General features: G+C 39.5%; 3 protein-coding genes and 1 long non-coding RNA gene across 9 annotated transcripts in view; 1 reads left to right on the top strand and 3 right to left on the bottom strand.

Annotated features, from left to right (window-relative positions):
- Positions 1-1,304: 1,304 nt before the first annotated feature.
- LOC118301563 lies at positions 1,305-4,425 on the bottom strand. The gene is made up of 6 exons (XR_004790334.2): positions 4,242-4,425; positions 3,905-3,966; positions 3,323-3,633; positions 2,746-3,009; positions 2,427-2,558; positions 1,305-2,233 (listed from the first exon to the last, which is right to left on the bottom strand). It is a non-coding gene; the product is annotated as an uncharacterized LOC118301563 (long non-coding RNA).
- Positions 4,426-6,049: 1,624 nt separating this feature from the next.
- On the bottom strand, positions 6,050-7,700 carry LOC118301614 (sodium-dependent phosphate transport protein 2A-like). The gene is given in 6 exon segments (XM_035627237.1): positions 6,050-6,136; positions 6,138-6,168; positions 6,850-6,961; positions 7,064-7,207; positions 7,311-7,388; positions 7,631-7,700. Coding segments are annotated over 6 exon segments (522 nt in total).
- A 3,763-nt stretch (positions 7,701-11,463) lies between these two features.
- LOC118301031 (solute carrier family 22 member 4) lies at positions 11,464-22,105 on the top strand. 6 transcript variants are annotated; one of them, XM_035626072.2, is made up of 12 exons: positions 11,464-11,571; positions 12,730-13,027; positions 13,575-13,757; positions 14,619-14,722; positions 15,930-16,084; positions 16,206-16,377; positions 16,731-16,857; positions 17,360-17,460; positions 17,822-18,036; positions 19,399-19,581; positions 19,757-19,892; positions 20,355-22,105. In XM_035626072.2, exons 2-12 carry the CDS (start codon positions 12,815-12,817, stop codon positions 20,422-20,424), a joined length of 1,659 nt encoding a protein of 552 aa, XP_035481965.2. In that variant the 5' UTR covers positions 11,464-11,571; positions 12,730-12,814; the 3' UTR covers positions 20,425-22,105. The 6 variants fall into 6 exon arrangements, with proteins under 6 accessions (XP_035481965.2, XP_035481964.2, XP_035481966.2 ...); XM_035626071.2 differs by having other exon boundaries at positions 11,479-11,633; XM_035626073.2 differs by lacking the exon at positions 17,360-17,460 and having other exon boundaries at positions 11,479-11,633; positions 19,508-19,581.
- slc22a21 (solute carrier family 22 member 21) overlaps positions 22,058-25,091 on the bottom strand; it is an 8,854-nt gene continuing 5,820 nt past the window's right edge. The window contains exons 8-10 of the mRNA XM_035626067.2: positions 24,839-25,021; positions 23,624-23,759; positions 22,058-22,802 (exon numbers count right to left, since the gene is read on the bottom strand). Of these exons, the coding sequence (XP_035481960.2) occupies positions 22,691-22,802; positions 23,624-23,759; positions 24,839-25,021 (431 nt within the window). The 3' untranslated portion in view covers positions 22,058-22,690. The remainder of the gene's footprint in view (positions 22,803-23,623; positions 23,760-24,838; positions 25,022-25,091) is intronic.

The raw sequence follows: 25,091 nt of genomic DNA, 5'->3' as shown, positions 1-25,091 counted from the left end.
GTGGTGGTGGTGGTGGTGGTGGCAGGGAGAGAAAGTGGGGAAAAGCCATAAGTGTTATTCCATATGACCGAAGCGTAAAGCCAGTGTCAAACGTGACTGTGGGCGAGGGGGTCGACATATGTTGTGGCATGGTGCTTATGCAAAGTCTGGACTGCAAGATTCTAGTATGCAATGGGAATCTCGTTTGGAAACACAACCAGAGATATATGACAAAAAACCCACCAACCTACAGATAGAGATGATTGGCTGGATGGTGGTATGAATGGAAGATAAGTCTTCAGGTCTATGTTGTCGGCTTGGTGTATTTTATTTTATGTTAGAATTTGATGCAGCTTGAAGATTTTCAAAGCGTTAGTAGCTAAACACACTTGTCAGGTAAATCTATATAAAAGCATTGAGGGATGATGTGAGGTGCAAAAAAAGTAAGTGGTCGAAGGACGTGATTGAAAACTACGGAGCACAGTGAGGAGTATTTAATGACGTCGTTTCATTAAACCTAATACATTCAAATCAGGAACTTGGGGTTCCAAGATCTGTCATGATCGTAGGTCATGATCCGTCAGGTTAGCAGTGTTTTGTGGCATGTTGTCGCCACCCTGTGGTGGTTGAAGGTAGGCGCCCTTTAAAACATTCCTCAGGTGCCCCATGATCCACTGCGAGTATCCTAGACAAACATGCAGGTCTGCGATTTGTTGGAGCCTAAAGGGATTTGAAAGTTATGGGCAGGAACACTAATCTGCATCATCTGTGTTTCTAAAGCTCTAAACAACCATGTTAAAATGAACAAGAAGTTGACATTGATAAGTGGGATTCTCTATCGTGGGCATTACCTGGTCACCTCTGATAACCTTTGTCTCTGTCCTGTGGTTGATGATGATCACTTCATCACCTGCAACTCAAACTTAAAGCTCTGTAGTAATGCTGTTTAATATAAAAGTCTGTCTTTTATTTCATTCATTCACACACGTTGCTCAGCTGATGTGTGTTGTTTTAGTCACAGTTAATCCACCTTATTGTGATTTAATTTAAGTAATTTAACACTTACACAAATCTATTTTGGCAGCAACAGCCGTTTAACTGAATTTGATAAGGAGGATGTGTCATTGCTTCAATCCAGTATTTAAAGTAAACAGCCATACTAAAATGAAAAGCAAATGACAAATCAAATGTGTATTGTTTTCTGACCTTCGTTTACAGTAATTTCAGGAGAGTATTTGTAGCTCCATCTTGTGGTAAAGAAAGGATCACCACTCATTGCTTGCAGCTTCTTTCTGTTAGTAACTGAAATAACAGTGAGTATCCTCTAGATGTCCCCCACAAGTTACGCTTTTTATTGATGAACTATTGAGCAGTCAATAAATGCAAAGTAAAAGATACTTACAAGTTACATGGAAATCTTTGTATGAAAATAAAACCTATCGATATGTTTTTTTTCTATACAATTTGTGTCAAGTGACGTTTAAATCGCTCAACTGAAAATTAATCGACATCAATTTAAGTAATAAATCCAGAGATTACAATTTTACACAAACTCACTAATAATGACAAAACACCAACAACAAATAATGCATCGATCAAAAAGGTGAAGGCTGAAGCCGATTTATAAATGATACCGTCATCACATATGAAACTCTATCTCATCCATTCTTTCAAATTTCACAGTCCAAATAATAACCATTCACATGATACACATGACTGCACATTACTTTCCTCTCTAACACAAGTGTTTAAAGTCAGACCCAATATCACAAGATTTAATTTATCACTTATCAAATGATCAGTTGTCATGTGTCTTATATTTATCTATTACTCTATTTTTAAACAATTCTTTGAAACTGTAAATTGTATGACATGCTTTCAATTCGTCTAAAGGATTGTTCATAGATTCACCCCTTTTTTTGAAATACATTTTTTTTTGTAGCAGTCTTTGCCCTTAATGTTTCAAACAAAAAACAAGTGAAAAAGACAGGAAAAATTGAGATATATAAAAAAAACTAAAATGATGCGCAATTAAATGGCAAATTATAGCAAATAAAATAATATTTTTTAAGCAAAAGCATGAATACATTAAAGCAATTCCACAATTTTAAAAGTGATTTTAAGAAATAAAAAAAAACGAGTAAAGGGGTTAAGCAGGGACTTAACAATCACTTGCTTTGTGACGTGAGTGAGGAAGTCCTTATATTTGCCATCACCACAACATCAGTGTATATTATTTCGATTTTAGAGTTAGCTGGGGAAAAAAATTAAAACAGATGTGAAATATGCAATGTGTGTGGAAGTGTCTTCTTTTCAACCTTTTCCGAGCAACACAATTATTTTATTTTATTATTAGCAAATTGAAATGTAGGATGTAACCGTAACCTAACTTAAGTCAGATGATCGGTCCGTTATTGAGACGGATGGAGACAACATCTTTCACTTACCATCATTTACAGTCATGGGTCTTGATCTGTTATGATGATTTATTTTGCCAAGACACAAGGCCACAAGGAGAAGGACTGTGACACCACCAGCTGTCGCAGCCACAGTCACCATAAGGGAGGAAGGAAACGAATCTAGGAAACAGAAAAATATGATCATGATGTCCATTCTTTTGTCTTCCATCAGATATTCCACATCCAATGTAATTTGAAAAAGTATTCCAAACCAAATCATGGTAAGACAGAAGTTAATTTGAGATTCCAGACTGTAATTTCCAAACTGCAATTAGAACTTAGAACAACTGTGCTTTGAAAACTGTACCTTTGCATCTTTTCAGCTTAATAACTGTTTCGTGGCTGCTGACATTGTTTCGAACATTACAGGTCAAGTCTCCCGTCATCGGACCAGGTAGGCTGACGATTCATTTTGAAACATCCGGGTTGTGTCCTTCAGCTCTGATCCAACTCAGTGACAGAGTATCTAAAGTCAAAATAAACTGTACTCCATCTCCTTCAGAGGACCAGCTGACCTCCATCTGATCAGGTGACAAACACGTCTGAGACACAGCCGGCTTCGACACTGGAGCTGGAGGACAGACAATAAATACATGATTTAACGGAAAGTAACACTGTCGACTCTGTAATTTATGAAACCATGAAATATGTACTCAATTCTAATACAATGAAGCCAAAAACTATTCAGTTTAACAATAACTATGTTTGAGGGGTATCCATGTAATTAGGTTTTGTAATCTCATGTAATCTCATATCATCTGTGTATATGAATGCTCCTGAAACAATAATAAACTTATATGTTTTGTCAAATGTAAGAAATCTTCATATATTTATTTAAAAGGATTTTTGTTTTTATAAAAACATCATCATTAGTATTAACATACCTTGTATTTCTAGGTGAATATTAACTTTTCTCAGTAAAGCACCATCAGCTCGAAATTCTTGCACGAGGTAATCTCCAGAGTGTCTCTTTGGTTGATTGTCCCTCCGGTGAAGAGTTCAGGTTGATTCACATATTCGTCATTCAGCTTCACAATCTGATTATTGATTGCTCTTAAAATCAGATGTTTACTGTCTTTAATCAACCTAATATCTGTATCTGCCGAGTTTTTCAGATGAAAAAGCAGCGGCTGCCCCTCTTCTCCAAAACACCGCCGACCTCCAGTAGGTTCAGAGAAATGACATTCAACAGCCCCTAAAACACAAAGAAAAGGAAATTGCATAATGTCAAATAAAAAGAACATACAGTATTATTTGTGTGTACAGCATCTCATTAGAGAAAAGAAAAAATACCCTCTCATTTTAACATTTTATTATGATATATTTTGTCATCTTTATCTTGATATATATTATGATGAAAAACTCCTGCGAAAACTTTTAGAGCAAATTAGCACGAAATCTAGTTTGATTTTTTTTCTAAAAGTGAATTATTCGCTGCAGAAACATACTTTAATACTGAAGCGTACCTTTTCCCAGAGCCGTTGTTGCCAGAGTGGTGATGATAATACAGATGGAAATCATTGTTTGTCTGCTGAAACACAAACATTAGGTTAAGAATTTTTTTCTTTTTAACTTAATATTTATTATACACACTAAAAATTGCATAACCCAGCAGTTATTAGAATGTATTAAAGCGGGTTCCACTTCCAGATCCACTTCGATTTCTCTCGTGCACATGGTACCAGTGTTTTAGATCAATACTACTTGAAGATTTATAAATAAAATGGATTCGGCATCCATGCATAGAGCCTTAAAATGTTATGTAATTCGTTAAATTGTGGCGTGAGCAAATTTTAAACCTACCTGAAGATGAGAAGTGTTGCCTGTCTGCAAAGGACACGTGACTGAAAGGACACTTGCATTCATCTCACTGCACTGTATGGTATACTAGCTGGGGTGTTTCAAAAGCCGTGGTGGTCTCCACGTAGCCCCGTTTCTCCACCACATGTGCATCACTCAAATTTCTCACAGGCAAAACTTTGACCGTGTAAAATGAAACTGTGTGAGAGTGACAGTTAAAAACCACAGCTTTTTATGTCTCTGTCGCTGCAACAGCCTCAGCACCTCATGTGAAACTTAACACAGGTAGAAAAAGCTGTTATTTCTCTCGACACAACTCTCCAGTTCGTTTGCATTCAACATTTTTTTTTAAAAAAAGCAGACAGGCAGCCACTTGAATCCTTTAAGGGTTCCATGTGTTCATATAAATCAGTATGGAACAACCTATTCGTATTCATAGCTCAACCCAAATGAATGTGTTTCTGGCGTACTGATATGACAATAGCCACTAATAATTTGGTCTTATATTACAACACCTGAGTATAAGGCTTTAACAAGCAGCTGGATTAAATATTCTCCTCTCTCATACTTCTCATATTTTTATTAGGTGTTAAAAAATAAATCATCAAAATAATGTTTTATGCTCAGAATTTTTACCAAATGATTGTCTGTGCACCCCACTGTTATCTGCAGTAACAAGTAATACTTTTGAATGGAAATATTACTTGAAAAATACAATTGGAAATCACTGTTTGTTCTGCTGTGGCAAAAATCTAAAGTAAGAACCGAATTATATTTTGATTTTATGTTTTTTTTTGATTCATTTATTCGTACCACTGCATCACTAAGTATTGTAGGAGAAGGAGAGAGAGTCCGCCGCTCTCTGGGAAGAATTGACAGCTCTTCAGACCTATTAGGTTTCACTCGCAGTGCACATGTTGATGATTGATGCGCAAGTTTGTCATTGAAATAGAGGGACTTGTGTCAGAAGAGAGGAGCGATTGAAATCTGTGGACATCCAAATCATAGAAATACTAAAAATGATCAAATTACACACATCTCTGAGTGTGCTCTGAACCGTTGTGTGTTCCCCAGGGTGCGTTGTCGTCCTGTCAGCAATGATAAATAGGCAGAGTGCAGACTGAGGCAAAGAGAGCGTACTGTATATAGGACAGTTGCAAAATGCAACATTTAGTAAACGTGCACATACGATACACAGGGTTGAGCAACACTGCGTTATAGATAGTGGGACATGCATGTTTATTTGCGTAGGTAGCATTTGGTGTAACCGACATATCTTTTTGTCAGACAAATATGTCAACAGTAATTACACATTGGAACGCGACAACGTACTACTACGTACATACTACTGCGTTCATTTGTCTGCAGAGAGATTCACCTCCTGTGTGAAGGAGCTATTCTTTGTTGGGAGGTGTGTATAAAGGGGCATTTTGCCAATGTTCTTAGCTCCAAAGCTGCTTGTCTGTCTTATGTTTTGCTCTGACCAAGAGGACAAACATGCGTCAAGTTAACTGACAGTCATTTACATTGAAGGAAAAAGAGAGGCATAGGCGAGGAATGAGAGAGTCATAAAGACAGACTGTGGTAAATAGTTTCAGCACCATAGAGAGGAAGATGAAGAGAAACCTGTTTTCAATCTTTCAATACTTTGGAGTAAGACGGCGCGACTACGTGTCAGGCATATTAGATAGTCACCTTGCATGGGTGTGCCTTTAAAGCTGACAGCTCTTTGTAAAAGAGCTATTCGTTGATGGTAGCCAACTCATAAGTTTGGACCAAGATAGTTTCCCCATACCATAAAAACTATAAAACTAGTCGACTAAGGCCTGTGACAAATGTCTCAGGAGGCCAATCACAGCTTCAAGAGGGAGAAGCACCAAAACTGACAACCAGTGAAAAACAGTCATGGACGTTAGCTCCAGCAAAGGCCCTGGGAGAAAAACAGTTACATTTTTTTCTCATTTGCAAATACCAATAATTATATTTCTACAAGTAAATCAGTACAGGGAACTGCAGAAACAAGTCTAAAGTGCAGCCACAATTGTGGAGAACACTACCGTGTGCTGCGGGCCTCTATGTGAGGCGTCATATAATTAAGTTCAATGATAATTTGATGATCCTGTCACCTCTGATGACCCTGGACACAGGGATTAATTCATTTGAATTTGGCGGTCAAAGGTCAAATGTTGCTCTTCGTTCACCTCTGAAGTCGGAGGTGGGAACGACTCATCCGAGTTGACTGCGTTTCAGTACAACAAGTTCGAAAGATGTCTTCGTGTCATGGCCAGGGGCAAGTTAGGTAGGGTTTTTTCTTTTCTTTTTGGCAGCGTCTCAAGAATTCACACAGTACATTCCCTCATTAATTTAAATAATGTGAACAAGAAGGAAGGCCCGAGTCAACACTGGATTATTTTATAGTCACCTCCTGTTTTAAGGAGTTCAAGTCGCTTTCATTTGGCTGCAGATATAAACGAATCTGTCCCCATTGCTATTGTTCTTTTTAAGTAACTCAAGTAACTTATGGTTTGTCTGTTGCTTGTTTTTATTCTGCCGACACACACACACACACACACACACACACACACACACACAGAGCTGTACTGCACTGTACCTTTCAAACTCCTCTCTCTCCACTGCCTGCATTAGAACAACAATGGTATTGGTGACTGATGTTCCAATGTTGGAGCCCATGATGATTGGAATGGCTGACTGAACATTGAGCACTACGAAGAAAGACATAATTAGACAAAGTCTGTAAAAATGTAGATCATTTGTTGATCAGAGCTACTGCATGCGGTACTCAATTGGCCGGGGTTTTGACTCACAACCCGAAGAGACAAGGCTGACTATGATGGACGTAGAGCTGGAGGAGCTCTGGACCAGCACTGTCACCAGTATCCCCACCACAAGCCCTGCCACTGGGTTAGACAGGATGGCATTTTCCTGGAAGATATCCCCTGCTACCTTACCTGGAAGGGCAAGACATATACAGGGAGACAGACAGGAGGACTGACAATACAGTGCATTGCAGAAGAGCTAACTAAAGCGAACAGTTAGATGACTGGCTTTTACCTCCAGCTAGTTGAAAGGCAGAGCTCAAAATGTCAAGGGTGCACACGAAGCAGTACAGGAGCAGAAAGAGGAGCGGGACTTTGCAGAGAGCACATACGACGAAGGTATTTTGAAATTGTGGTGCTAAATGTTTGTGGTAGTAATAGGAGTTGTAGCTCAAGCAGTAGTTTTGTTATTTGATGATCTATACTACAACAACAGTACTCTTTTGAAAGACCACATTAACAGTACTGCTACTTACTAATTTAGTCTATATCAGTGTGTTAAAGAGCAAACGTATTCTCAACATTACAGTTAACATAACAAATATTGGGCGTTACAAATATTTTCAGTCAGTGGACTCTTCCTCGTTCCTTCCTTCAGTCCCTCTTTGGCTTCATTTCTAAACATATTTCTTCATGGTTTCACGTTACACTCACTTTACCAGTCAGAATTTTTAAAAACACAAGCTGACTGAAGACAAAAACAAAACCGTCGTTTGCAGACAAGTATCTTATTAATAGAAAAATGTTTTTCTCAATAGGCAGCCCATCGCAACGCCCATTGGTTTGGTTTCAAGCGTAGCATTTTGGCCAGCGCCATCTTGTTAAAACAAAAAGAAGAAGTAACTGTATTTGGAGGAGCCTCCTTCTTCTGAGATATTTTATTTACAGTACAGCCTCGCTACAATGAACGGACTTCAGTCAAATTTGACTAAAACAAAAGCCGTCAGGTTGAGAGTAACGTTTTGTATCTCGCAGGCTGATGAGAACAAGTTGCCGTTTAAGAATGAAAAACACCACACTGTCTTTGACCTGATAAGAACCGGTAGCATCAGAGCCACCACAGTCATCGTCTGCTTCGTGGGGTGAGTCTGAGAACTTTTTTTTGCACACAGTACTGTATAAGAGAGGATTAAGTACGTTATGTACATAGCCAAAAGCATGAAGGCAGATGAATGTTAAACCTACAATTGCTTGTTGAACATCTCATTTCTTAACCATATGCAGTAATCTGCTCCTAAATGAGCATCCACTCTTCATCGGAGGGTTGTGCACAGGATTTATAACGTCAGTAATTGTTGCTGGGTAATAATTCCCGGCTCAAAGTCCTGTTCCTCTCAAAATGTGTTGAGTCAAAATCCTTTACGCCAGACTGGGTAAATACATTTCTTAATGTGGCAGGCTTTCAGCACGAGGGAAATTGTCAGACGCCTCTCTGTCGCAACAAAATTGGTTGCACATTGTTTTCTTTAATACCATGGTGTGCAGCACAACCGCCCTAAAATACACCCTATAGAAAAAGTATAGAGACAGGGTATTTTGGGGCAAAGGTCCAAATCCAAAATACAAAATCCAAAGAGGTCATATGACTTATTTTTTGCTTTTTAAATGGATCATAAAGACTATAGCAGTATGCAAGGGGATGTTGCTATAATTTTCATAAATTCTTCTTTTTTAAAGATTAAGTTGATTCTTATTTTAATCTAGTACACTCAGTTGTATCACTCAGAAATGGAAGCGGACCCAAATGCAGACTTGGAAGTTCTAATTAAGTGTCAGTGTTAATCACTACTCATCCTTAACAACTCTCATCTGTATCTTTACCTTGCCTATAGGTGTTCTCTCTCAACTGGCTATTTCGCCCTGTCCCTGAACTCATCAGAACTCAGTGCTCAAAGTAAGAAAGATGCTGGGTTGCCTGTCTTTGTGTTTTTATCTACTTATCTATCTCTGATCAGTCATCTGATACCAGTGACTGTGGACATCCATAGTAATGGGGCCGCCCCCCGCCCCTTCTCTAATGTCAGGTTATTAGTAGAGGTTTCTCTCAGCAGCTTTGTGAAAAAAGAGGAAATACATTTTTAATCACACTTGAGGAGGACTGCGGCGTTAAATGTTGCAAACTCAACTGTTATGTAAGTCAACTCCCAAAGGCCTCACAGATCAGAATCAGAAATACTTGATAGATCCATGGGGGTAATGGGGTAAAGTGAAAAAATCTAAAAAGGGAGCAGGAGGCAGCTGTAGCAGGTTTTATTCAAGCCATTAGCTCTCATCTTTATATGTTTGTCTTCTCTTTACTTTCACTTCAATCAATCAATTAATTAGACCCATCCACCCACTAAGCAAAACAATATTAAAAAGAACTGAGGAAACGTTAAATTGTAAATAAAAAGATAAATACATAAAGGGAATGAATCCTCAACCTCTGCTGCCCCTCATGTCTTCCGGGAGGCTTGTGCCACAGATGTGAACCATAGCAATTCAAAGTTGCCTCACTGTGGGTTTTTTTTTCTGACTTGGGGTTTAATTAAAAGGCCACAACCAGAAGATCTGAGAGTTCTAGAGGGTTATATGAGGAAAAGCAAATCTGACAAATAGGTAGGACAGAGTCCACTGAGGGTTTTACAGACCAATAAAAATGGTTTTTAAACCAATTTTGAAGCATACAGGCAGCCAGAGCAGAGACTTTAAGATTGGTGTAATGTGAACTCTGGTACGAGCAACTCTCGTACGAGTTCTGAAGCAGTACATATAGGCGGTGAGCGCACAAAGCATAGACTCATATGGTCCACAGATGGTTAAAGGAATGTACCACAAAAAAACTAAAAAACTGACAGCAGAGGAGGAAGCCATAGATTTCTTAGGATTACCTTACTCTGCCATTTGGGCTCTTCATTGTGCAGATTGTGTTATGCCCCTTTACTGTCACCTTGTTGACTTCTCTGGACTAAAATGCATGAATCCTCCTCTTCTGTTTTTTAAGATTAACTTATTTTTCTGTTATTAATCTCCCTCAGCTCTGCCCAACAACGATCAAGGACACAGCAGCGGGCGTGTGCTTCACAATTTCCAGAGTAGGCAGCGGCAGCGGACCATTTTTGTTTCAGCTGAGTGAGTAAACTGATGAAGTGGTTTTTACCTATTTGTTATTTACTCGGAGGAGGTGATATATAAGACATGTCGGACAAGATGCTAGGACAGGATTCATGTTGATTTACCCTTCCCCCTCCTACAGGTGTATACTCCAGGTTCCTGCCTTATATTATACTAGGGATTCTGTCAGTTGCGTCTGTGGCAGCCATCCTCTTCCGTCCAGAGAGTTTTGTAGGGCCTCTACCTGAAACTATACAACAGATGCAGAAAAGAGAAAGGTGAGATGTTTAGGGGAATGGAGCCACTACCACGAAACTAAGATCAAAACAAAGTCCATTCAAGATGTTTCTAAGAATAATTGAATGATGAAATAATTGAAGATGTTTGCAAAAGAAATGTTAGACTGTCTATTTTTTTTTTTTTAAGATTTGAGTGTAAGTGGATGTGCTAATATTGACATTGCTACATGTCATAGTGATAATGAAGTTGAATATGTTGAATAAATTAATTTTGGCTCCTTACTTTGCCCTTTAGCGCTAAATAACAAAGTGCTGTTTCTCTCTTTTATTCTCTGTAACAGGATGAATTGTCCCTCCATCACTCAAAAAGAAACCCCGCATCCTGTGGTGCTTTTATCAAGTCAACTGTAATTCTTTGATACATTAGTCGATGAATGTTATTAACACATATTCATAATGAGGCTCATATTTACTTTAATAGTATCCCGTTTCTCTCTTTTTTCCTCAAAAATCGTTAATCTGAAATATGCCTGTTGCTGTCTACTTCAAACATTTGATAACATGACATCACCTATCAAGGAAATCATGATGTGAGATTGGAGCACAAGAAGTAAGCACCCGCAGCAAACCATGTAATAAAATTCTGATACACCCTGTAATTTTGAGGAACATTTCACCCATGTGATGCCACTTTCACATGTGATGCCACTTTCACATGTGCGCGTTCAATCGACAAGCATACAGTTCTGAGTTTAACACCGGCCCTGCTGAGCATACAGTGTGGGGGTTATTGGGGCTATTCACTTTTTAATGAAAGATCATTATATAGCTTCTCTGGTGTAACTTGATTTGTGTCTACTGAATTATATTGTGTTTTTGCATTTGTCCCAAAATATAAACCTAATAACATCGAAAGCTTATGTGGTAATATCTGTAAATAATCCAATTTATGACATTCATATTACAGTTATTTTCTTAAGTCATTCTTTCACTTTTTATGTATTTTAATCGGATTTTAATCTTAACTGGGTCAAACCGTAACGATTATTTCCGGTTTTGTTTGAACATGCTCTTATTTTGAAAGTAACTTCCCGGCACCGGCACTGACAAAGTTCGTGCGTTAGCAAACAGGAAGTGGACGAAGGTGAAAAACGGATAAAAATGGTAAAGTTTAAGGACAAAGAAGTGAAGTTTATGCTATTAGCGACGCCCAAAAGTGGCAAATGGTTAGTATTTGTGGCTATACTGTAATATTAAGATGTATTTTATGTCTCTAATCTAGCTGTAGTAATTATTTCTTATTTGTTTAATCCATTTAATGTTAGCTTAGATTTCATACGTAGGAATCTGGCTCGATAGCAAACTTTTATTCAAAACCCTCATTCATAATCTGGCTCAGAATTTAAAAATCTAAATTGGTTTCCTATATTGAATTTAAGGTTGGATTATGGAGATATTCTTTACTGTTAAATCTCGTTTACCACAGCGACCTCAGGTTTATAACTAATGACAAGTTCTGTCTATCACAGTGTTGGTCGGACATCACTAGATTCAAGAATATTCACATCATGTTATTTATATATAAAAGCTTTACTGTTACAACTGACAGATAATCTAACATCACTCATTTCCGTTAAAACCAGTAACCACAGAACAAGATCCGCCAACTGTTTCACTTTGGACATTCCCCGCATTCGCACTAATCTTGGGGGGAAATGGTTATTATCAAATCACTTCACTGAATCGTGCAACTTTAGTTTTCCATCCTTGTATTTTTGTCTGTTGTCCGAGTTTGTTTGATTAAATTAAGATTAAATTATAAATAACTTGACCTAGTTGTTCCAAGTGCACCACAACTGCATGGATAGCTAATAATTTTTTGATGTTTTACGTCCAGCTCTTGAGTTCGTTTTGTTTGATTAAATGTCTAACTTTAGGAAACTTAACTTTTATCTGAAAAGTTTTATGTGAACACCCAACCCAGTAAAATGAAATTCATCTAGACTTTAATACATACTGAATACATTCAAATCAGCTTATAGTTGATCTGAAATTGTGACAGTTAGTCTATCCAGTGTCCAGGGCAAAGATGTGCTGTGTGCTTTAATCCTCATCCCGAAGAACAAAAATTGACCTTACTAAAAACTCGTCACAGTTTAGTCAAGGAGGACAGGTTAAGCAGCAGCGCAGATTTCTGTATTTGTTGTTTTCCTTCATTCTAAAACATACAAAACACCAGAGGGTACATCAGGGCGGTAGCTGGATGATATGGGCGTGGAGGCACATTCCAATCTTACAGAAGGGTTAACTCCTCCCTCACAGGAGGACAACACACATGGCACTGCTGCGTCCAGGGTAGCCTCGCAGGGAGAAAACCGCGAGACAGAGGAGGACACTGCCGTGAACAATGAAGGACTACGCCACCAGCGTGGCTTTCCTGGGACAATGGGGGCGATTCCAGAAGGTGGTGTTCTTCCTGCTCTGCTCCACCATCGTCCCCAACGGATTCGGTGCCTTCACGCTCATCTTCCTGACGGACGTGCCGAGTCATCGCTGCCTGGTTCCCGACGTCGGCGTCAACCTCACCGAAGAATGGCGCAGGTCCATCATCCCGGTGCAGGTGAGTTTGTGTCGCAAGTGAGAGAGAGCTGCGTTAAGTGAGCTGCAAATCCAGTGTGTGTGTGTGTGTGTGTGTGGTGAACGGGAAAGAGGAGCTTAGCAGAAGCAATTATTTATTATTTGGAATTAAGTCTAATACTGTGTGTGTGTCAGTTTTAGGTTTGCAAAGAGTACATAGCCCTGGAGGGACATGGAAGACATAAAGAAAAGAAAAAAGACTTGTGCTTTTGCAAGTACATCTCAATTTTTTTTTTCTTCCGTCCATGTCTTCTTAGTAAAGGCTATCACGGAATGATCATTCTTATTCTAACCCTTTTTTTGTTCTTGCCCTGTGACTGCTGTTAGTAATATCACCCCATTTCAGGGTTGTACGTGAAGGTATAGAGTAGAGAGATACCGGTGATTTATGGACACAGTTGTCAACGCCCTCATTACAGTGGTAACGCATTCCTGTGCACAGTATGGTGCCGTATGCAATACACGGATATAATAACTTAAACAAAATCTTACTCGTAACTTAATAAAGTTTATATTACTGTGATTATGAGGTGGTGAACGGGAAAGAGGAGCTGAGCAGATGCACCAGGTACAGGCTGGACGTGGTCAGAAATCTCTCTGCTCAGGGATACAGTCCTGGCCGGGACGTCAACCTCACTGACCTGGAGCAGGAGGGCTGTGTGGACGGATGGAGCTACAGCACGGACGTCTACCAGTCCACTGTCGTCTCTGAGGTGGGTGTGAACTAGCTTGTGTATTTGCCTCTTGCTGTGTCCTGTTGGTGTCTCTGCATGTGCACTTCATCCCCTCCCCCCGTCTCCGTGTCTGTTTTTTATTTGCATTTCCCCCAGTGTGTCAGAAACTCTACTCTCTCTCCTCTTTGTTCAGTCCATACTGAACTTTTAAATGTGAAATGTGTACCAATGTTCCTCTGATGTCTTTGTAAGTCCGACGCGAGACATTTCTGTCACATTTGCTCGGAAGCACTTGAAAGGCTTTCCCGGTGTCCTTGTGACTCCGCATGTCAAACATGTGGCACACATTATTGCCTCCGAGGCACAAGGCCTGCACGGCACGCTGGACAACACAAAAGAAGTTCTGTACATTCACACGAGACAAAAGCGTATTCTCACATTGAAGACATGACACTAACATCTGGTTCTGATAGAAATGCTTCTTGGATTGCAAACATGGCAGCATACAAAAAAAAAAAAACGACCCCCACAACAATCAAGCCACATCCTTTCCACATTCCTGTTTTAATACCATTCTCTGACTACCATCAGATGTGGCTAAAGCCAAGTTTGATAATCCCCACATATTTGTTATGGAAATGTATCAATAGTGTCTTTGAGCTGAGAGAGGCGTGTCAAAAAATGAGAAATGGACTAATCCATAGTTGGTTTTGGTAATTTTATGGGATGGATGGACATAATCAAGCTAGACTGGGGACACCCGAGGAGACAGAATATTTGAATAAGTTCAATATAAGAAAGGAGAGTACACATGGAATTCATTAAATCAATAACAGTAACATGGATACCTTCTTCTCTGCGTTTTACATTGTTTAACTGTTGAATGCGTGAATTTTCCAGTTTGACCTGGTGTGCGGTGACGAGTGGAAGCAGCCTTTAACCGCCTCAGTTTTCTTCGTGGGAAGTCTGTGTGGATCCTTCTTCTCTGGACAGCTCTCAGACAGGTACTGAAAGTACCAGCTCCATGTGACATACACTGAACTCTACAAGCCCTCTTTTAAAGTCGTGCTGTTTCCACAGTTTATGAAAGAGCTCAAAATGTGTGTATGATTTTTTTAGACAGTTTGAGGTGCCCATTATGTCTTTTTCTATGTTGTTGTGCCCATTCCTGATGCAGAGTACTGGCATTTAACCGACCGATTCCGTTGTGAGGCTCCACAGTGCTACATAACATGGTGTTATATTCTTTAATGTTACATTAAAGTAGTGTTGTTGCATTTTTGTTGCCACTATAAAACACGATACCTACTGATAGAAAGTCAGGCACTATTTAATATTTATGTATCATTGTGAGTATTTCCATTTTACTTAAACACCATAACATTTATTGAACAGCTGTATTTTAGTGTTCCTTCTGACGAATGGCCCTGCATACACACACATACAAGTGATTACAGTTTTTCTGGCTGATGATAATGATGGTGGTAAAGATGTAACTTGTCCTGCACATTAACATAAAAAACATTAACAGGAGGTTGAATCAGGTAATATTAGAAAAAAAAATACCACGAGAAGTGATCATGGGCACGAAGGGTCTTTGAACAAGATTGGTAATAGTTGAGTTAAAAAAAAAAACTGCTGATCATATTTTGATGCATTAATTACAATGTATTCATGTAATATAGTATATTCGATATGAAGCTCTCGAAGCCTTGAAAGAAATTCCAAAAAAATTTCATTTAACAGTGTAATAAATGATGCATGCCAATTATTATCTAGTTTGCACAAAATGAAAAACAAATGTCATCTTCCAGGACTTTGATTTAATGCCATGATAGAGTTGATTATGCATTATGGTTGATTTTACTTGTACATACTAAATGATAGGTGCATTATATTTATGTACTTTTGCTCAATTTTTGATTCCAATACTTGTAATTGGAAACAGAATATTTTTTACATCGTGAAATTGCCAATTTGACTAAACTAAAGAATATGAGGGAATCCTCCACCACTACATTTAGTCTTAGACCACTGTATAGTATATTTGTTTGACATTTAATCATTTTGAAGTGAATTATTTAATTTGTGTTGAACACATCTGCTGTTCAGATCTCTAACCCCTTAAAGAATAAACACAATTATCCTTCGTATTCAGCATATGGGTTTTAGTAATGTTTTTTATTTTGTTTATTTTACTTCTCTCTTCAGATTTGGAAGGAAACCTGTTCTTTTTGCAACTATAGCAGTTCAGGCGATTTTTACGTTCGTTCAAGTCTTCTCTGTGTCATGGATTATGTTCCTCATCCTCCTTTTCTTCAATGGTTTGGGGCAGATTGCCAACTTTGTAGCTGCTCTAGTGCTGGGTAAATATGAACAACTAATTTTTCACCTCACATTATTTTTCATATTGTTTTTTTAAATGTAGTACCAATAACTACATTGAAAGATATTTATATGATCGTATTTCTTTCCCTCTGTGTGCAGGAGCTGAGATCTTAATTGGCAACGTGCGAGTTCTTTACTCCTCTTTAGGCACATGTTTAGGCTTTGCTGTGGGCTATATGATACTGCCCGTCTTCGCTTACTTTGTAAGGGACTGGAGATTTCTCCTGTTGGCTTCATCTCTGCCTTGCCTGGTCTACCTCCCCCTCTGGTGGTAGGTTGCACTCGCTGGTCACTAAAGGAAAGCTTTCACTGGAAGGGCTACACATGCACCGACAAGCACACACACATGTAGTAATAGGAAGTTGCACCTGAACCGGTTTTCAAAGCAAAGAACAGAGGAGCTCATATTACAACACGCCCAGGGGGAGTGTGACCTTATTCTCTGCTCAGGGCACTATTACCCTTCTATGTTTTAACATTTTAAGATGTTATTACATTATTGACTACACTGTGTCCCAAGAGAAATATTTTAACTTGTTTCCACTGTCTTTGTTGCTTTGTCTTTTTGATCCTGACTGCAACTCTGTGTGTGTGTGTGTGTGTCTGTGTTGAATAACGATGCAGGTTCATCCCAGAGTCTCCTCGGTGGCTGCTCTGTCAGGGAAGGGTGGAGGAGGCAGAGGCCATAGTGAGAAAAGCTGCTAAATGGAACAAATGTCAGGCTCCAAGCGTCATCTTTGAAGATCACAGTGTGAGTTGACTTAACTGTTTAAACCATGCAAACATCTAACACCGGTGCTACAAAGCCCTCAAACCCAGTTGGAAAAAAACATGCCATAAGCAAAAACTGGTATGAAAAGGAACATGAACACAACCCTCCCTGTAAATGGTGTTAAAACAGATTAACATATATTCATTTTCAATACATTTAAATTCACCTTTGTCTCAAAACTGAATCACTTATTACCATGGTCTTGATCTGTCTTTGATGAGATTTTCATGCAAATCCATCCATACATTTTTTAATCAATACAGCTAACAAAAAAACAAACAGACAAAGTGAGCCAAAGCAACTTACAGCTGAAGGCCATGGTGCCTGATTGTATGTTGTTACAACATAAAAAAAATCAGGCCTTAGTGACTCAGTGTCCCACCCAGATCTTGGTGTATTTTTTTATTTTTGTATGAGGGGGAAATTGTTTTTTCAGTTAAAACAGCCGTGTAATATTTGAGTAAGACTGAGGTTCTTGCAGCTTTATAAGGAAAAAGCTGCCTCGGTGGAAAAACACAATTTCCTCGACCTCCTGAGGAAGAGCAGCATCAGAATCACAACCCTCCTTCTCTGCTTGGTGTCGTAAGTATGACTTCAATTGCCATAAATTCAGGTTTTCTTCATTTTTCACAGATTTAGCACATCACTAATTACAGTGACTGAGACAGCTCAGCTTATTAGTACTTATGAAAACACGTACGAACGAAAAACACATATGTACAGACATATGTGTTTTGAAAAAAAATCCCACTGCACCTGTTAAAGAACACACAAAGTCAAATGTAGAAATGTATTAATCCCGTCGACAAAACATTGCCGGCACATTGTAACACAATGCAAATACTGAAAACACAAGCAAATACAGAAAAGAAATCTGTTTAGAAATGCATCTTTGTTTTTGTTTTCATTGAACGCTATTAATTTCCGCACATCTCTGCTGTAGGTTCACTGTGACCACTGGATACTTTGGCCTGTCCTTCAGCACAGCTCAACTTCATGCGAACCCCTACATCAGCTGTTTCATCTCAGCAGCCATAGAGGTTCCTGGAAACATCTCCAGCTGGCTAGCTCTGCTATACTTTCCACGACGACACTCTGTCATCGGTGTTTTGCTCCTCGCAGCAGCGCCACTGTTCCTCGTTCAACTTGTGCCTCAAAGTAAGCAAAAAAAAAGAGTTGAAATAATGCATGCACAGGCACACCTCTTCATCCCTGCCCTCATTTTCATTCAAAGTAATTGACATGGAAAGACTTTAGCATTAATTCATGCATGAAATCATCATCATCACGAAAATGCATTACCTGATCATGTATTTTGCGAAACCTGACAATTAGGTGTCACCTTAGGAGAGACAGATGACACCGAAGCACAGCGGCTTGTTTCACTCCTGTGAGGTGCACTGTCTCAACATGTTCTAACAGAGCTTGTGTCGAATGAAGAATGACACGTGAACTGATAATGTCTGGCTTCAAACATTCACGGGCGAGAAAATGTCCCACTGATACACATGTAATAAAAGTAATGGGCTAATTTAATGTGACATAGGTATTAGCCCCACAGGGGACAAAGCGCCTAAATTACATGACTTTTGCAATTTTTTGCATTTCTGAATTATTATACTGTAAAATAACATATTTCACACTATCATCTACATATAATGCAGTCTCTCAAATACAAAAAGTATTTCAGGCCCAATGTTGAGAGGCTGCTATAAACCAACAGATTTCACCATTCTTGTTACATTTGAAGCTTGAAATTCCAGCGTTACCATCTGCACTGGAGGAGGAAATATGTCAGACGCAGACACAAATGCAAAGATCTTTTCTTTTCTGTATTTGCTTGTGTTTTCGGTATATGTATTGTGTTACAATGTGCCGGCAATGTTTTGTCGACGGGATTAATATATTTCTACATTTGACTTTGTGTTTTCTTTAACAGTTGCAGTGGGGGTTTTTTTCAAAACACATATGTCTGTACATATGTGTTTTTCGTTCGTACGTGTTTTCATAAGTACTAATAAGTTGAGCTGTCTCAGTCACAGTAATTAGTGATGAGCTAAATCTGTGAAAAATGAAGAAAATCTGAATTTATGGCGATTGAAGTCATACTTACGACACCAAGCAGAGAAGGAGGGTTGTGATTCTGATGCTGCTCTTCCTCAGGAGGTCGAGGAAATTGTGTTTTTCCACCGAGTCAGCTTTTTCCTTATAAAGCTGCAAGAACCTCAGTCTTACTCACACCAAATATTACAAGGCTGTTTTAACTGAAAAAACAATTTCCCCCTCATACAAAAATAAAAAAATACACCAAGATCTGGGTGGGACACTGAGTCACTAAGGCCTGATTTTTTTATGTTGTAACAACATACAATCAGGCACCGTACTGAATTCTGAAAAGTCTGATGTTTTAGTGTTGGCCTTCAGCTGTAAGTTGCTTTGGCTCACTTTGTCTGTTTGTTTTTTGTTACACACTCACAGTTCTATGTAATTAACGACAAACGATGTCATCTCATCTTTTAGATCTACCAAATTTGGCTCTTGCACTGGAGATATTGGGCAAATATGCTTTTACCTGTGGTATCTCCATGATGTTTGCGTACTCAGCAGAGCTTTACCCAACATTCCTCAGGAACACAGCGACAGGGACAGTGGGGACCATTTCGAGAGTGGGAACCTGCATTACACCATTTCTGTTGAAGTTGAGTGAGTACACTGGGGTTGTATCAAAATGAATAACATTTGTTTAAAATGTTGGGGCCATTTGTATCTGATTTCACCTCAATTGAGACCCACGCACGCACACACACAAAGTGTAAATGCCCACAAAGGACACAGTGTTAATGTCACCCTTCTTTCTTCCTTCTTTTTTTTTTTTTAGATAAATACATGAAGTACCTTCCTCATATTACTCTGGGGACTATGGCTGTTGTGTCTGCTTTTGCCACGCTCTTCCTTCCAGAGAGTTTTGGACGACCTCTACCTGAAACTACTGAACAGATGAAAAAAAGAGAAAGGTATTGTCCCCCTTTTTATAAAGCTTCTACTGTGCCAAATTAATCTCTGCATCCACAATTATTTTTGGTAGATTTAATAAATACCTATGAAGTGATAAAACTGAATTCACTCATGTGTTCCCGTTCCTTTCGCATTTTAAATTTATTCACGTGTACTGCTATACTTAAATACTATTTATTTTATGCACCTTACACTCATTGGGTCACTAACGTTATTAATATTTACAAAAAAAAAACAACATCAAAACATGGTGGAAAAAAATCAGCTTTTTAGATGTGGATGTTATACAACTTTATACGATCAATCATTTTCGTTATCTTAAGACCTTCGCTACCTTAAGGTGATTTAGATCACTTGTTGCTTGGCAGCAAGAAATATATATATATACTTTTTTCTCTTCTTAGTTGCAGAACACTACAGCTAATATTTTCTTGTTTGTTTGTCTTGACTCCTTATTACAGGATAAAGTTTCCATGCATCAAGGGGGAAAAAACCCCAGTACCCTTGGAATGCCCGGACAGTCCGTTATGATTATCTGGAATATTTTAACACTGCAAGAGAGGAAACATTTTCACAAATTTCCCATAGAAGAATGCATGGATGTTGGTGTAGGTATGCAACAACTGGATACATCTCAAGGCACTTCAGAAAGTAAGGTCAACACTTTACAGTATTACAGAGAGAAACGCAACAGTTCCCACAATGCAGTTTCTTTTGTAACGGGAAGGAAGTGACTCAGGGTGGGCGGCCGTTTGCCTTAACCAGTTGGGTTGAGAGGAGAGAAATGGAATATGTTACATTTACATAATAGGTTCAATGTCATAAGGAATTGGGACTGGCTTATGCCTCTGATTGTCTGATTAGCTGTTCCTAAGTTCCTTTTCCAATTCCCTTACTTGTGTTCTAAGGGTCCTCCACAGTTTTCTTAGTCGTCTCTTTTCCTTCACAAGTCTGTCTAGTTCCTACTGTCTCCTGGACTTAGGCTGGGCTGAAGGTTCTTTCCGTGTCATGTGGTGCTTGATTTTATGACACAAGTCTCTCTGCCCCTTATTCGTAAATGTTGTCTCCGGTCTTTTCCAGTTTTTCGTTCAACGTCTCCTTTCTGTGCTTCAAGGAGACGGACTAGATGTGTATCGATGGTCAACCACTCTTTTTCTGGCAAGACTTGTTTACATTCATTAACTAGGACTTGATGTTACAATCCCTGAAGGAACTTTACTTTCCAGAGTGTATTTTTTTTTTTTTTTTTTTGCGGTGACCACCAGATGGAGCTACCGTTACAATGCATCATACATTAAGACGGTGAGGTGGGTTGGGCCGGCAGGGGTTAGGGCAACATTAAACCTGGTTCTCTTTAGTGGAGGGTTCGCCCCTGATTAGGGTAAGGTGAGTCACCACAAGTAGACACATCATCAGTTGTGCTCCATCAGGTGTTGCAGCCTTTTATCGCAAGACACCCTCAGTTGATGCAGTGTGTGTCTCATGGTTAGCTCCTCTGTGGTCACCCAGGATCTTTCCTCTTCAGCCACAGCTTTAAAGGGCCAGTATGGGGGTTAGGGTTAGAAAGCTGCTCGGACCGAGCCTCAGGTACGGGAGACTGACGCGCTAACCACTAGGCCCAAAAGCCCTGAGTCGTAGCGCTATTCGCTAGTACGTCTCTTAAGGTGTCGGCAAGTGATGTTTACAAACTGCACTCGCAGTGTTGTGTGGTGCGGTCCGCACCACCTTTTTGCTTTTCGATTCACAGAGCCAGGGCTGAGCCGAAAACACTGATTTTTTTTCTTCCGCGCGCACACAGAACCGACAGCTAGCGGACCTCGAGGAAATATTAGCTGATTTTTACAAAAATGCCAACCTCCCTCAGGAGCCTTGTGTCTGTGGGAACTTGTCCTGGGTTTTGAGAGGCGTGGTGTTGGTGGTTTCTCTTTTGGTCTCAGGTTCAGCTGCTAAGCACCTCAATAGCTGGTTTTGTCGCCAGGGGGGATCTTCCATGTGTCGATATCGTGATTTCAGCCCCTTGACAGGGACTTTGTATTGAAACCCACTTTGTTGTATTTTAAACCCCCCTGAGATGCCACCCAAGGTCCCCGGTGTACCTGCTGCTGTCAGTTTCAAGTTGTGCGTTAGATGACACCCGACAAGAAAACAGCAGCAAAACAGGACATGTCACAGATTCATCTTTTAATAAACCATTCAAAAGCAAACAACCTTATCATCATGACTGATTGTCTTACTTGCATAAAGGAGATTTGTGCATCATTGCACTATGTCTTTTCTCACCATTCAAAATTTCCCAGTCAGAAAATTGTCTTTATGTTGACTGTCACAATATGGCACATCGTGTTGGCGAACAAACCTTCTACAAAAAACAGCAATCCAATAATATTAATAGAGAGTAAATGTTCAAAAGTAAATATTAATTCTATCTTCAATCACAAAGCTTTGTTCAAATTATTCAGAAATCTTTAAGTGCACTTGTGAAACGTGATACAAATATTGCAGTTCAAGTAACAAAGAACCCTTGATTAATTTTGTTATCAGTATATTCAATAATTTCTTCTATGTATATGCATCATTCATTTTTCAGTGTGGCGGGTGGAACAGTATTTTGTAAGTGTGGTAACAGTTGCAATGGAGTTCTCTCCTCCAGGCTCATGAAGACAATTTAAGGCACCTTTACATTATTTCATGTTCTTGGTCCTGTTGCTGAGAGACAAATAATTATCCTCTGAGTGATACTGGATAAATGATCATTTAGCAGAAACATGCACAGAGACTTGATGTTTCTCCCTTCTGGCTAGATATCAGGGCTGCTCCGTGTCTGTGGGTGAGCCGGAGGCTTCCTTTCACCGCGAATTTCCTCGTTTTCCTCGGTGTGCGTGGCTGAATAAGGTGCCTTCTGACAACATCTAGAGATAACAAAGAAGATAAAACAGTGAGTAATTCAAAGACGCAGCACAGTTCTGGGCTGTTTTTAAATGAACTGTAGGCAGGCGCCTAAAGCCTGGCCCATAGCATTATAGCATTATATAAAAAATATATAAATGAAAGGCCTCGTCAACTTTTTAATATCTAATAGAACCCTGTTTATTCTTTTATTGTTTGTTGTCATACCGACTGACTCACCTGTGAAGCTCACAGTGTGCAAACAGTTTGATCCAGACGCAGATAAAGCCAGAAAAGTGTATTTCCTCAAATGAACAATGATCCCTACATGTCATGTGGGTTTGTCTTAGTTTGTCAATTGTGGCTGAGAAGTTCCGACGTAAATAACCCTGGTGGGAGAATCATTTTAAATCCTGGACTTGTGCAACAAATTAATCCGAACATTTATTAGTATTTGGGCAAAAAACAAACAAACAAAAATTTTATTGTGGGTGGTTTTAAAAATAAAGATGATTCTTAACAGAAAATGAAACTTCTAAAACCTTAACTGAGAACTTATGACTTATTCAAATCCAAATCTTCAGGAGATGGTTGTCCACGAACCATTAGTGCCCTTGGGCAAGAAACAGAAGTGTATGAATGATGTGTGATCGAAGAAAAACTGCATGAATGTGTGAGCGTGTGAATGGGTGAATGTGGCTTGTAATGTAAAACACTGTGGGTGGTCAATAAGACAAGAAAAGTGCAATATAAATACATTCCATTTAGCATTTATAATAACCCTGGTCTTTAGGAGCCATTGTGCCGGGGGGGGGGGGGGGGGGGGGGGGGGGCGTATACTCACCCGGGGAAGTGTTGCATGTGAGCGATGGTTTCAGGCAGAGGCATTCCATTGCTCTCGGGCAGCAGGAGACTCAGCAACCCCGCCAGCGCCGTAAGACTTCCCATGAGGATGTAAGGCAGTGAAACCCAATAGCTTCCTGTGGCAGCACATCAGAGGACGAGACTGTGAGAAACAACCTTGGCCACAATGGAACCGTAGAGCAGTTAAAAAAAGGAAAACACAAAAGGTGAACTTTCAAGAGACTTAAAAAAAAAAAAAAAAAGTTGTTTAATTTAAACCCAACCCACTAGATATTAACATAAACCTCTAGGCCCGGCCGGTCTATCCACCCTGTGTGCTAATCAAGCCGGCTTTTGTTTTTCTTCTGGTGACATTTGTTCTTGCTGATTAAGGACCAGCATCTCATTAGCCCGACAGTGTTAGTGCAAGTCAGTAGGGGAAAGGACTGCTTTTATTAACACTGCACCCAGATCATTTAATTCACTGCTGTACATTTAGAAGAATACAGTGACTAGTCTCAGACTCTAGTTTTTCTTTTTTTACAATCAAAGCTGATCTGAAGAATGCCAAAAGATTTGGTAAACTAAACCCATTGGGGATTTTTTTATTAATAAAAATAAGTTCAGTATGAAATGGATGAAGAAATGAAAAGGAGTAAAGCAGAGGTGGAAAATTAAAACTCCACAGCGATGAGGGTATTTGCCAAGAGACCACCAGACCTCTAAGAACAGTTTTGGAGCCCTAAGGCTCTTATTTTGTCTAAGTATGTAAAACAAATTAGAGGTGAGACAGATACACTCAGTGGCAACAGAGACGGTCCTGGGTTTGAACCCGACCCACACAACCCAAGCCACTGGGGCCTCCAGGGTTTCATGTCCTCCATGTGTCTCCTCCCACAGTACAAAGACAAGTAGGTTAGACGACTTGGGTGAGTTTACAAACCTGAGGGGGACGACTGGTACAGATGATAAATTGGTGGATATGTCGTAATTTGAGGAAGTAAAAATGTGAAAGGTTAAGGTCCAGAAAGTGAAAGCTTGAGAGATGGGGAGATCAAGATAAAGAAAATGGCACGTTAGTAAATTGACAGATAATTTACACAGAGCTGAAGACAAAGCAGGTGATTTGGGTTTGATGGACATAGATGAAGACGTGAGTTGCTTTTTCATCCTGTACATCCTGCTGCACTTTGGGCAGAGGTTAGGGAGTCCTTACTTAAGTAAATGAAGTACGGAGCAACGATGCTGCCTACTCTGGAGGCCATGGAGCAGGTGCCAACAGCTGTGTTCCTCAGTACAGTCGGGTAGAGTTCGGCTGTGAAGGCGTACACGACGGCAAAAGCCGTCGCCACCGCAAACTTCCCAAGCATCTCGAGTGTGATGGCGAGATGAGTGAGGTCTGCGTGGAACAAAATGTTAAGTTGCTCAAAGTTGAGACACGTTGACAATTCAAACAAACTCATATGAGA

Source organism: Scophthalmus maximus, chromosome 2, assembly GCF_022379125.1.
Source record: "Scophthalmus maximus strain ysfricsl-2021 chromosome 2, ASM2237912v1, whole genome shotgun sequence".
In the NCBI taxonomy this organism is placed as follows: Eukaryota; Metazoa; Chordata; class Actinopteri; order Pleuronectiformes; family Scophthalmidae; genus Scophthalmus; species Scophthalmus maximus.
Note: the sequence above shows the minus strand (reverse complement) of the source record. Positions and strands in the feature narration are given on the sequence as shown.